This window comes from Malaclemys terrapin, chromosome 22 (genome assembly GCF_027887155.1).
Source record: "Malaclemys terrapin pileata isolate rMalTer1 chromosome 22, rMalTer1.hap1, whole genome shotgun sequence".
NCBI classification, from domain to species: Eukaryota; Metazoa; Chordata; order Testudines; family Emydidae; genus Malaclemys; species Malaclemys terrapin.
In genome coordinates this window covers 7,702,635-7,716,492 of record NC_071526.1, presented here as the reverse complement: position 1 = coordinate 7,716,492, position 13,858 = coordinate 7,702,635, and the positions used below count along the sequence as shown (strand labels likewise).

The following is a 13,858-nucleotide window of genomic DNA, read 5'->3' as shown; positions in this document are numbered from 1 at the left end:
GCACACAGTAACAGCTATGTATTGCTGCTACCAAGATGTGAGGCTCAGCCAGCATCATGCATCTGGGATACCAGCACATTACTCACCAATTCAGCAGGGTCCATCAAAGTCAGGCGAGGCTCCACAAAATGGCACATTCCAAGAGCGCATGTTTCCAGTTAAGAGCAGCACCAAAGCCGGCTCTTTCTACACATAACTCCCAGCCGGAATTCTGAGTCAACGAGTCATCAACTCGTGTCCCCACTCCCGGCTGTTTCAGTGAATAGAGTGCATTTCATTTGGTCTCTGGATAGGATTCCTTTAAAGAAGGGTGTTCTCTCCAGGCCCCCAGAGATGGAGGCTAGTGGGTAGTAATCTGGGTATTATTTTCTCTCATAACCAGCTGTATCCCTCCTTTCATGCAATCTACTATTTCACAGCAGGGTCAGCTCAGGGCTGCCAAAACGAAGCATAAATACTGCACTGCTTGGCAGAAGTCTGGGGACAGGCAGAATGTCTAAATTTTTTTAGTCAGAGACAGAAGGTTTGTCTACCACTTCACTAGCTGTGATCTGTAAAGCAGTGAGGAAGTATGGTGCTGGACATGAAGTTCAAAAGAGCAGTAATATTATATACGAAAGGATAACTAGATGACGTCGCATAGGGCCAGATCACCCACATTGCTGTTTTATCTTCAGCTTAAAACAAGAGGACTCCTCATGCACTGGGGCTGCAATTCAAAACACTGCCAGAGGCACACAGAATCCTTACTGTAGATTGATTAGTGATCAACCAATCCAACACAAGCTTGTTAAAATCCAAACACAAAGCTTGTTTCATTTAGTAGGCACAAACTAAGCTATGTGCATACATCTGTATAAGAAGAGATACTCAGAGTTTGAATGGGACAAAAAATTCCATGTGCGCTTGAATTGAACAGTCTGCATTTGGGTGAATGGGAGTAAAGCTTGTCTACAGCACCGGAGGAAAAGGTATTCGCAAAGATTTTGATGAAGGTGTTTGATGGAATGAGATACATTAAGGTTATAGCACAACATATTGATACCAAGCTCATTGTGCTGACAAAAATACATGCAGCATGTAAAATTCCAAGAGCATAAAAGAGCATAGAAATACAAGAGAACTGCGAAATAACGCAAAAGCTCAATTTGACCCGGGGGTCAAAATGAGATGTTACTGGACAGACACCAGACACTGACTGACTGATCTAGATGCTCTAATAAAAAAAAAAGCCAAGTTACTGCAGATCAAAATATCTGAATAAAGTCATTGAATGCGAACACTATGACTCCTTACCCCAATAGGAACAGTTCTGGAAGTTACGTCTAGACTTCAAAATGCCAGTGTTTTTAGTTTTGGGTGCATGACAAGGGTTTTGGCAGGTCCAGCTTCAGCTGAGAAAGTCAAAAGTCTGCACTTTCAACTCTCCCCTTTTAGTAGGTATAAGTTTAAATGACTTCCCTTTGGGCTTGTCTCCGCACCTGAGCTACATTAAAGCATCTTCTACAAGAATTGACTATCTGGATGGGTGGAACTAATTGTTGATCTGCTAATTTGGGAAGACAGTGAACACCACCACGCTGCATAATGTTTGCAACATATCAAAAGAAGAGAACTTCAAACTCAACAGGAACGAATGCCAGGCTGGGCTGACTGAAACCAGTTATGTGAGACACATAAGTGACCAGAGTCCAGCCAGACCCCAAGGAAGCAGAAACAACTGTACAAATAGAAAGATCCTCAAATGAAGAGGCCTTGCACAGATTCATGCTGATGTTAACATGTCATCTCTAATTTGTTACGAATTAGGTACTTCAATCACAGCGCTTTTTGAGGATAGTACAGAATGGCATTGGGATGGGTGGCAAGAAAAGAAACTTTAGGGGTTGAAGTTCTCACAAGAACAAAAATTCCGAAATATTCTGAGATTAAGAGCCTAAAATCTCAGCTGATACAAGTTCCCATTTGTATGGAGCTGACCTGTGTGACGATCACCTGGAGCACTAATACACAACTGAACTACACTCAGATTGGAAGCGAAAATACTGGAACTTGTCTTTGGCTCTAAGCAGTTTCATGGGTATGGTTATGGACACAAAACATTCCTCAAGTCAGCAGATTCTCACCTGTGTCCCCCTCACCCAGTTCATATGACTGGAGGCAAGAAATGAAGCCCACTTCCTTACCAACACCCATGTGTGTCAGATCCTTATTACAGCAAACTCAGGAAGAATCAGACACACTGAAACAAGAATTATATTAATTTTATTCACATTTCCAGAAGAAAGCATCAGTGGTAGCTCAATGTCAAACATGGGGCAACTAGCATAAAAGGTTCAAGTATTAAATAGCAAACAACTTTCAAACACTGAAATGAAAACCTCACTGTGAATTCCCCCATTTTGCTCATATTTCCAGTTCAAGTCATAGAAGTTTGAAAATAAACTAGCTCATCACATGATGGAGAGAATGTCAAAAAATTTAAAGCTTTCTGTGGTATCATTCCCTTAACAGGGCATAAAAGTAGCAGGCAGGAAATCTTCTACAGCGGAACTGGCTTATCCCCTGGGCTGAATTCTTTTTCTTTGGTTGTATGATTTTGCTGTTAGTGGCGCCGACTGATTCTGTCCAACTCTAATGCGATTAATTACCCAGAGCAGAAATTTGCTACCATCAGTTTACAAGGATGTTCATTTGTGATGACACAGAAATGTGAAAACAAGACTCCCTGCTAAGAGGGATTAAAAAGAAAAGACCTGAACATTTTGGATTTCTAAAAAGGGGATGGGACTGCAACATACTGTACAAATATAACAAAAATAATTTAGAACTGCTACTTTCCAATTGCCTTGCTGATCCATGTCTAATAGTTGTCATGCTTTCTATTGCTGTGTTGATAAATAATAGATTTATCCTTTGATTGTTTTTTTTAAATGGCTGTTGTCTTTTAAGACTGAAATTCAGCCAGGCAGACTGCTGTTTTCTTGCTTATGTTACTGGTCCATTCATGAAAACCCTCAAACCAAGTGACAAGAGCCAAATTTTTTTGCTTTCTACTTTTAAGGAAATTAAAGAGCAGGTTTCAAACTAACAAAAGAAATATAATTCAAACATGTGCTTTCAGACCTCTTGCTTAAAGACACAAATATTGACTAGCATTTACAAAAGATATGTTTGCATTGCAGCTGGAAGCGTGCGTCCCAGCTTGGGCAGACAGACACGCACTAACGCCACCTGAGCTAGTGAGCTAAAAACAGCAGGGGAGCAGGGGGCTAACCACCCAAGTTTGTACCCTGAGGTCTGGGCGGGTTTGTATTTAGGGGGCCTACGCCAAGCTGCTGCTTGTACTACCCCGGGCTACGCTGCTATTTGAAGCGTGCTAGATTGAGCAGAGCTAGTGTGTGTCCATCTACCCGGGCTGGGAAGCACGCCGAAGTAAAACTTCAGTGTTTTATTTTTTTAGCTTTCCAATGAAATTATTGGAAATGTGATGGGAAAAAGATTTGAAATCGTGAATCGTTATTGTAAAGTTGTTTGTTTTTATTAAAAATAGATATATCTGTGGAAGGAAGAGAGCTAATAACAGATGCACATGTTCTTGCTTATTCTGTGAAGAAAGTTACCAGATTAGAAAAATAGGCACAAGAAGCATATTCCTCCTCCTTCTATCCCTAAACGGTTCCCTTCCTTCTTCCTGTCTGGAAGCTACCGCTACTGTTCTGCTTGAATAAACTCCAGGCAAGTACAAATTCTCTTCTTTGATGCAGCTGGCTGGGAAGCCCCTAAATTAAAGATCTCACTTCTCTCTGAATAATTCCAGTGACTGCAATCCTCATGGCTTGTTTCACCAATGTTCATTCTTTCTCTCTTTTTTGCCAGGAGCCAATCTGCTGTTCCCACTGAGGGTCCCAATTTAGGGAAGGAAGGAAAACAGGAAACTCAGTAGGACCTGCTTATTGGGAACAGAGATATAGTAAAACACTGCACTCCCATAGCACAATTCATCAGACAATGTCAAAGCACTTTACACAGATGGGTAAGTTGCATCCTGGTTTTACAGATCCTGGTGAGGCACGGTGATGAAGTGACTCGCTGAAGATCACACAAGCAAGTCCGTGGAATAACTAGGACCTGAACCCAAGATGCCTTCTACTCCTCTGCTCTAATCACTAAGTAATTGTGCCTCAGTTAGAATGGGAAGTGTATCAGTGCATGAGATGTGCTACTTGTGATTCCTATGATAGGGACCCTTTGCTTAGGGTGAAGTTTACCATAAAATGAAAAGCTTCACCATAAAAAAGGAGCCCACCGTATTCTAAGTCACCCCACAGCATTTCTTTATATAGTACCAGTATGCTTAGACTATGATAATGAAATCGTGCTCTTTGGTGATTATCCCGTTATCACATTGGAAATGTACTTATTTTATAAAGTGCATATCTGACCCAGCACCATAAAGCTGCATTAAATTACTAAACTTTACTGCAGTGGTATATGCAGCACATCATCTGTTATTTAATATTTCAGATTAATCACAGCGACTCCCTCCCACCACTCACTTTCAGTAACTCTTCGGTGTGGAAGGCTTAAACTCCTTAACTCCTTATACAAAAATAGAAAGCTGGGAGACGTATTGCTCCTCAAATTAATCCTACACTGACTGATTCAGCAGCCTGGATTCTGCTCTATTTACAATTTTAAAGGACTTTTTACTTGACAAAGATGATGGAGACCTTGCGATCAGAAGCTGAAAGGTAAAGTTGGAACGTGGATGTGGCTGGAAGACCAACAGTTGCCCTTATAACTGTGTCACACAGTTGTGTACGAAGCCTTTAAATAGAGGTTGGTAGTTCATAACTTAGCTGTTGCGGTAGGTGTGGGACTAGGACAAAGGCAGCGACACTGGTGATATAGACTCCAAGTACAACAGCTGGAGGTTTTTGGCGGTGTCTGAGGGTGGTTCATCTCGTCCCACCGTACAGTCCCCTGGGAAATTCATCCAGCATTGGTCTTGACTGTCCAACCTCCTGAGGATCCCTCTGACCACCCCCTTCTCCCACATGCACACAAAATCCCCAAGCGGATTTCCGATATACAACTACCCAGTGAACAGGTTGGCCAGGGATGAAGCCACAATGGTCCAAGGCATGGGAGGACACAGAAGAGAGCTCTTGGGGATGGAAGAAGTGATCACTTCCCCCAGGTGTTGTTATATTGAAAGGAGTTTTCAGTGTATTAATAATTGTGTGTAATTGTCACATATTGGGCATCACACAAGGGGCCTTCTCCCTGTAAAAATGACACTGTGACTTTTGGAAGAGCAGGAAATATTGCCAGTACTTTATTGGTACCAAAGTGTGTGGATTGTTATGTATTGCACAAGGACATAGCTACACACTTTGTCCCCCCCCCGATACGATTGCTACCTGTCTCATTTTGGACAAACTAGTTCCCTTATTTGAACCTCTGCCTTCCCCAAATATGCTCAGAATGTCTGGTGCCATTGGCAAGTTGGGGGTAGGGAATTTTAAGCAGAGGTGGCTGCCTCGCTCTGTTCCCATTCTCTCTCGGCAGAAGCCTCTTCTCACCCCTGCATGCAAAAGGCACTTTTCCCTTTCCATTCAAATCCTCAGCCTCATCCAAGGAGCCCTCTCTGCCAATTCTGCCTGCAGCGATGCTGGAACGCTCCGAGGAACTCTGACATGACAGTGTCATGACAAGCTTTAGTCATTCAACACAGTGCCTGCTGTTTAAAAACTAAAGCAAATGTTTTTAGGGGGTCCTGTTCACAATGGGAGGAGAACCATGCTAGCTACAACTGGGTTTAAATATGATTGTTTAAACATGGTGCTGCTCTTAAGGTGGTGAGGGTCTTAATGAGACCACCAAATTCATGAATGCTCTTTACCATGTCATTTCTCAGTAAGTTCTCCATGGTATAGAGATGACAATAGTCCAAACTATCCCTCGTGGGAATGCATGAGTTAGGATCATTCTTCTAAATACCTTTAGTGTGTCCACTCCTTCAGTGGAGATCTCTGCCCAACCACTGCCTGTCTTAAAAGAGAACTTCTTCCAATCACTGGCCTATCTTAGAGCTCTCTCCAAAAATAACGTAAACCATCTCTGGGATGGAGCCGTTTTGACCCCCAATGCTGCGGTTCTGTTGATCTGCAGGCATCTCATTAGCTGAGAGTACTTAACAGCCAAGACCAAAAAGACGGACTGTGGGATTTTAAAACCAGTCTAGAAAAGGCCAGCAGTTGATTCCTAGTGGTGAGGAATTCAAGTGCATTGCTTTGAAGTGCAACCCGCCCCCCTTTGTTCTCCTACTGTCCCCCTCAAGTTTTAAACACCCAGAACATATTGAACACGCTGGTGATCATTCAGACTCTTTCAGGCACTATCGTTAGGCAGAACAGTCATTTTGCTCAGAGGGATTTGCTTGAGATAGCAGCTCCTCTAATAATATCACCCTGGATTCCCCTTATAATGGGAGGTTTCTTGTAGATCTTAAAAAGAGATCAATATACCAAAACCAAATTCAATTAGAAAATAGAATCATCTCCTCTTCCTGGAAGTGACAGCACCCCCATCCCAGGCTGGGGCAGGATTTTTACATCTTCGATATCCTTTCAACGGGTTTCACTTTAAGTCAGTCTGAAACGTGATCAGGCCCTGCTTACAAATGTTCCGGTCAGTCTATCCAGCACTGTGTAAAGCAGGCACTAAGCACTTGGTTGCTAATGCGTTCCCCCTGTTCCTCTTTGTCCCCTCTCGGCCTGCATCAGAGGGATCTCCTCAGTCTTCTTCTGCGGATTTGAACATGAGGATGGCATTGTAGATTTTCAGTGCAGGGCCCAGCTTAATGCTCAGTATTTTAACTATATCCGCCTGGTTCAGGAGGAGGAAGGCTTCACCGTCTATCTGCTGTAGGATGGAGAAACAGTACGAAATGAAGATTACTGCCAGGAAACTTCCATGATTCCCTCCCCAGCTCCCGGCTTTCAACTAGCATAAAAATAATGTATTAGGTGCTGAAGAAGGAAAGCAGAGTGACAGGCCTTGAGCCTTGAACTCCTGTATTTATCCACAGATAGACATGCATAAGGTAAGCTTCCCGCACATGCTGCCCTTTTCAACATGACTCAATCCTAATGTAGAGGGACCATCTCTGGAAGTGAAAGCGCCTATGCTGAGACTACTGACAAGGGTGCAGTTAGTGGCTGTTAAGATGGTGGGTTATGTCCGTTAGGAACTATATTGTGGCCTAAGGATTACTTCTATTTTAAAATTCAGATGCAATCAAGGATCCTATAAACTAGTCAGAAAGTAAAATCATACACCCGACTCTCTAAAAAATCCGGAAAAATCATGGAAAGCAAATCTCCAGTAGGATGTTATTCAGAAACCACACAAATCATGGGCTGGAGTAATACAACACTCTGCTACTTGATACAGAGCCTCTTGGAGTCCCATTAAAACTGCTCAGGACAAAACTTAAAGGCGAGGGATCTTTGACCTGCAGATTTGCATGAATGCTTTGGTCACAGATGCTGAAATCTCATAGCTGAGAAACAGTTTCCTGTGATTTAAAAGTTTGATTATTTTCAGAACTACAATTCTGCCCACGTAAGCAGAAAACAAAATAGGTTCATGAAAAATCAGTTTCAAAGGCACAAAATGAGATTGTTTTGTTTAGGAAGGAGAAACGAGAGAGGTATATAAAACAGTGCATGGTACTGTGAAGATAAAAGTGTCTGCTCCTATTTACCCTCCTTCGTAATACAAGTGCAAGGGAACATCCAGTTAAACTGAAAGGAAGCACATTTAAAACTGATTACGGTAACCCTCTTCTTATGTTTTTACAAAATACATATTTAAGCTGTGGAACTCACTGCCACCAGGTATCTCTGAGTCTCAGACCTTAGCAATTTTTTTTTTAAAAAGGGAGTAGACATTTACATGGATTAACAAGAACATTCACAGTTACCCTAGAAAGGATAAAGTTATAATTCCTATAGACCCCTAGTGCTTCAAGGCATAAGCCAACTATTAACTGATAGAGGCTAGAAAGGCATTTCCGTTATAGGCAAGTGTGACAAGGTGTGCTGAGTCTAACAACATCCTGTCACTCTGATACCCACCGGTATTATATTATTTGGTATTAACTGGGACCTAATTGGACGACAAGTAGTTGACAGAGGGTGTCAATTAACTGAGTAGAGCTACAGCTGAAGGGCTAATGGAAAGGGAAGCAGCCCTAGCAGGTGGGACTGTACACACTGATAGGAAGGAAGTGCAAGAGAGAAGGGAGTCTGAAGGAAGGCAGGACTGTCTGCAAGGAAGCTGGCTATGGAATGCAAATAGACCTCTACTCTGATATAAGGCGACCCGATATAACACAAATTCGGATATAACGCGGTAAAGCAGCCCTCCGGTGGATCAAAGCAAGTTCCATATAACGCAGTTTCACCTATAATGCAGTAAGATTTTTTGGCTCCCGAGGACACGTTCTATCGGGGTAGAGGTGTACATGTAAATAAAACACTCTAGGCTGTAGCCTGCTGACAGAACATGATAAAGCACAGTGGTGAAGGAAACCTGGAGTGGTTGTGCTCTGTGATTAAGGCCTGAAAGGACTCTCTGGGGGACCACCCCGCGACAGCAAACTACTCCACAGATGTCCATTACAGGGTTCTGCAGCATCTGGCATTGGCCAATGTCAGAAATAGGGTCCTGGACTAGGGATGGCACGTTTCTGATCCAGGATGACAATTCTTACATCCCTGGGATTTTTTTCTAACTGGAAATCTATTGATTTTAACAATTGGCTGAATAGTGTGGGTCTGTCTAATTACACTGAACAGTCATGTGGGCAAGGCAAAGAACTGGGGATTTTAAGTTCAGGCTTGACAAAGCCCTGCCTGGGATGATTTAGTTGGGGATTGGTCCTGCTTTGAGCAGGGGGTTGGACTAGATGACCTCCTGAGGTCCCTTCCAACCCTGAGATTCTAGGACTCTATGAACTGGGAGCCAGATCTTATTTCTATTCCTCTATTCATAAAAACACTGCGCGATCTTATGCGAGTCACTTAACCTCTCTGTGCCTCAGTATCTGCAACTGTAACATGGGAATGTCAGCAATGCTCCCTAACTCCTAGGGGGTCGCACAACTTAATTCATGAATGTTTGTAAGATGCTCAGGTACAGGACTGCTGTGATGAGATTCCTAGAAATAAACAGAGAGCTGCTTAAATAAAACCAAATGGATCTAAAAAGTGTGCTGCAAAGCGGTCGTATATTTCAGCATGATATTTTGGGTCTGATACAATTATTACAGCTTCACACTGATCCTGTTACTTTCTAAGTCATTTTATTTTAGAGAGACCACTGCTGAAATAGTCCCAGACGCAAATGTAATAACAATGCCTATGATATACTATGTGTCACTTTGTTCCATCCTGCTTGGCTTCTTTCTAAAATTCTTTGCACGATTCGTTCTCTTTCGTGCTAAGATAGCTCAATAAGAAAATAAAGCATCAACTTCCTCTCCTCCCCAAAGCCTGCACGGGGTTTATTTACCTAAACAGAATGCAGTTACAGGCCTGATTACAGCTAACGGACTATTCTAGTGGAGTTCAGAGGTTCTGTCAGTCACACCTGAATACTTGCCAGATTCTGGCTTAAGCTCAGCCCTTTATTAAAAGGGTTTTAATTTCGACCTGACAATTTAGTTTGAATACAAGTCTGAAAATACATGAACCCCTTCATGCCAAGGTTAGGGACTGGTGCTTAGCAGGGCTCTGGACTGCTGGAGGCAAGAGGTGAAATAGGAAGTGGCTATGCTGGGAATGAAATTAGCTCTAACTACACGATATCAAAAGTTTGAATGGTGGATTTATTAGTAGATTTACCAGGAGAATCTCATTTATCTACATACTTTGTCAGGAATCGGGTTATTTCCCTGTGCTCAGTTACATTGGAAAGTCCCCCATTTCTCTCCATGTCCCCCACTCTATTTAGTTAAACAGTGTTCCACTGTAATATTACCTTCGGTACAGTACTTTCTGAAAGCCTCAAACTGTTTTACAGAATGAAAATATGGACCAATATACAGAACTATGAGCATGACTTCCATTTGCCTGCCACTGAAATGCAGCCATCTCAGGGGTGCAATCATTTATGTATTTCTGGATTTATTAAAAATATGCCCATTACAATGAGCGCTATGTACTATTATTTATTCGGAACCCAAGAACATGCTAAGTGCCTTGCAGAACATAGAGAAGATATAGTCCCTATCCTCAAGAAGGTACAATTGAAATAGACAACACACTGATGGCACAAAAGGGAAGCACGAATAAGCAAGCTGATCAAAGGAGTGTTAAGTACACCCTGAGTTGCACCTGGAAATGTAATTGGAAGCCAGTAGAGTCCAGAGAGCAAAGATATGATTCATTAGAGAAAATGTGCTAAGTAAGCAGACAGCCAGGGTCTGCAGTAGCTGAGGTTTCTGAGTGGTGTTCAAAGGCCAGGTAGAGTGCAGTGCAGTAATCCAACTTGGGAGTGACAAAGGCAGGGAAAATTGTGGCCAGATTTGCATCCAAGAGGAAAGCCTACAACTTCCTAAACAGCTGCAGATTCAAAAAAGTCTCATCCGTTGTTGCTGCCTAGGAATCCAGGAAGAGCCTGCGATCCCTAAGAGAATCCCCAGGTTGCCAACCTCACTAACAAAAGCAGACATACCTAAGGCTGCATGTCTATCATGGAGGTCACGGACGCCACAGATTCCGTGACTTTCCGTGACTTCTGCAGTGGCTGGTATAGCTGGCCCAGGGTCTGCCTGAGCCGGGCAGCCCCTGGATTAGCAGCAGCAGCAGTTTGGATGGGGGAGGGGGCTCAGGACTGAGATAGGGGAAGCACTTACCTCGGGGAGCCTGGGGGAGGAGGATCTCCCGGGAGCAGCCAGCATGTCCCTGCAGCTCCTAAGCAAAGGGGCCAGGGGGCTCTGCGCACTGCCCCTGCCTGCAGGCACCACCCCCGCAGCTCCCATTGGCTGTGCTTCCCGGCCAATGGGAGCTGTGGAGATGGCGCATGTGGCGGGGGTGGCGTGCGGAGTCCCCCTGGCCTTCCCTCCCCCTAGGAGCTGCAGGGACATGCCGGCTGCTTCCAGGGAGCTGTGTGGAGCCAGGTAGGGAGTCTGCCAGCCCCGGGGTCCCGGGCTGTGCACCACCCACCTCCCCCTCAGTATCAGAGATCCTGGGACACCCCCCAGCACTCACGGTGCCTCTGGACCAGCCCCCCAGAGAGCAACCCTGGCCCAAGTCTTAGGTCACAGGCTGTAAATTTTTGTTTATTGCCCATGACTTGTCCATGACTTTTACTAAAAATATCCATAACTAAAATGTAGCCGTAGGCATATCCCATCACTTGAAGGAGCAGATGAGATCTCCATTGCATTGCAGTGCACTACACTACATAACAGTCCAAGACAAGACCTGAAAAATAAACTTTGCAAGTTTAAATTCACCCTCCAGTTTTAAAGTTTTACTCATGCTGGAATTTGACTAGGATGCTGCAGCTCCCCAGAAGTGCCACATTCTCTTTCATAAGCAGAAATCATAGCTTAGCTAGGCACCATGACTCCAAATCACTAGAAATGCAAGAGCACACAGCTGGCAGTGCTACAGAATAACACTTAATCAGGCTTTTCTTACCTCTTCCCTGAATACTGAAGCTTGTTCCTTACAGCCAGGTAAACGCTGGACAAAGCTAGCCACCTAAAATAAACAGTGGAAATAATGCAGTTAACACAGAGAGATTAATGGGACACCATTGACTCAGAAACCATATTTCCATCTTAATATGTTCTACCTATTCTAGTTACAAAAGATATCTGAAATGTCTATAGCTGAAAGTGAGGAGAACAAAAGTCTCTTTTTCAGTTTGTCTCCTCTGTGCATCTGACAGCATGGTGCTCATAGTAATTCCACGCTCTCCCATGGAGAGTCAGCCAGTTTCTCCCCTGCTGAAAAAGCCCTTACAAACATTGACATTATTTTTAAGGATTTACAAATTAATCAATCAATGAACCAGGAGGTACGATTTAAAGGGAGCGCTGTCAGAAAATGGAACTTTTGGAAATTAAGCTAATTTAAATGAGTTGACAGCGTCCCTTTAAGAGGCAAGATTTAGACTACTAAATATGTCTGGCTTGCCTGAGGAAGGGGAACAATAGTTGACACACACGTGAAAAGTGGAAGCACTAGCGAGAGAAAGGAACTACCATTTGGTTATGGTGAAGCAAGGGAGTATAACTAGGACCAATGGGATTAAATGAGGAAAAGTGTATTGTGCGTTGAGTAGCAGGCAGGGCCGGCTCCAGGTCTTTTGCCGCCCCAAGCAGCAGGAAAAAAAAAAAAAAGAAAAAAGCCGCGATCGTGATCGGCGGCAGCTCCACCGTGCCGCTTTCTTCTTCAGCGGCAATTCGGCAGCAGGTCCTTCCCTCTGAGAGGGATCGAGGGACCCACCGCCGAATTGCCCGAGGTGCCGCCCCTTCCCCTTGGCCGCCCCAAGCACTTGCTTGCTGGGCTGGTGCCTGGAGCCGGCCCTGGTAGCAGGAAAAACTTTCTAATGGTGAGATGTGTTCGACTGTGGAATAGTCTCCCCAGGGATGTGGTGAAAGCCCCGTGAGTTAGGTTATTTAAAACTGGACTACACAGTGCACTATATCGGGGATGACAGAGAAGAAGAAATAGACTAGATGACTTTATGTGTGTTGTTTCAGTCTCTAACTTCCATGGTTCATGGAAGATTTGTATATCAAAGCATAATCTGTTCAAACAGCTCTTCCTAATTGGATGTTTCCTGCAGGGAATAGCTCTATTTCAGAAGGCATGTTCACTTGAGTTGGTATAGATGTGATATTTCTCCCACCAATACAAATGGACAAGCCTTAAAAGGGACACTGTCAAATCCTATTTCCTCTCTCCTTTTTAACTCCTGATTGTCCAACCTCATCCTCTCCTAAAAAAAAAAAAAAAAAAAGAGATACAAAATGCCTTCTCCTACTGATTCTACTGTTTCTGAATTTAGCAAACATTAATTCTTCTCTCTCACTCCCATGAAACTATAAAGAAACGAAGCAAACAGGGTTCCTTCTGTTTACAGAAAACTCCCATTGATTTCATTGGAACTGTAGGGGCCCAGCCCCATTTAGGATCAGGCCCAGGGTTTAACTACTATTGCCGGGCCAGCAGGGAGAGCTCTGTTTCAGAGGATCCACACAAAAAATGGTAACTTTATACAAATCGGAAATCTGGGGTTTCTGAATGGTGAGATGTGAATCCAGCAGCCTAGGTTGTTTGCAGAGGTAATTTCTCCTTGGTTTCCCCCATGGAAAAGTCCTGTAGAATTTAAACAAAAATGAAGACCTTTCTATAGGTTTCTGAATTGTGCTACAGAATTTAATAGAAAAATGTCTCTTACATGTTCTAGTACACGTAACAGGGTGGTCTGTCTCCTGCTTTAAAGGGCAGTGGGGGCCAGAGCCAGCCAACCCTGTTCCATGACATGGGCCCTTTAAGAAAACAGATGTTTAAGGGGCTAGCAGACAAACTGGGAACAGGAGCTAGGGTTAATCAAGTGGCTACTCCTGAACATAATAAAAGTCAGCTGTTAGGTGACTGTCAGGGGGCAGAGAAGAACTGCAAGAGAGCAGCTCCCTGGAACGGGAACCAGATCCTGGATACTGGTGGGGTAGGGAAACCAGCCTGAATCACATGCTGTGAGATCTGTTAGAATACAGTAATAGGAGGTTCAAAGGCTCTCATTGTCTAAGATCCTACGCCTGGTC

The 13,858-nt window shown here is 43.7% G+C and overlaps 1 protein-coding gene across 2 annotated transcripts in view; it reads right to left on the bottom strand.

Moving 5' to 3' along the window:
* Positions 1-2,243: 2,243 nt before the first annotated feature.
* The window catches only part of LOC128827819 (lethal(3)malignant brain tumor-like protein 4), a 74,977-nt gene continuing 63,362 nt past the window's right edge, over positions 2,244-13,858 (bottom strand). For both annotated transcript variants that reach the window (XM_054011951.1, XM_054011954.1), the window contains 2 exons: positions 11,721-11,783; positions 2,244-6,930 (listed from right to left, as the gene is read on the bottom strand). In XM_054011951.1, the coding sequence (XP_053867926.1) occupies positions 6,802-6,930; positions 11,721-11,783 (192 nt within the window). In that variant the 3' untranslated portion in view covers positions 2,244-6,801. The remainder of the gene's footprint in view (positions 6,931-11,720; positions 11,784-13,858) is intronic.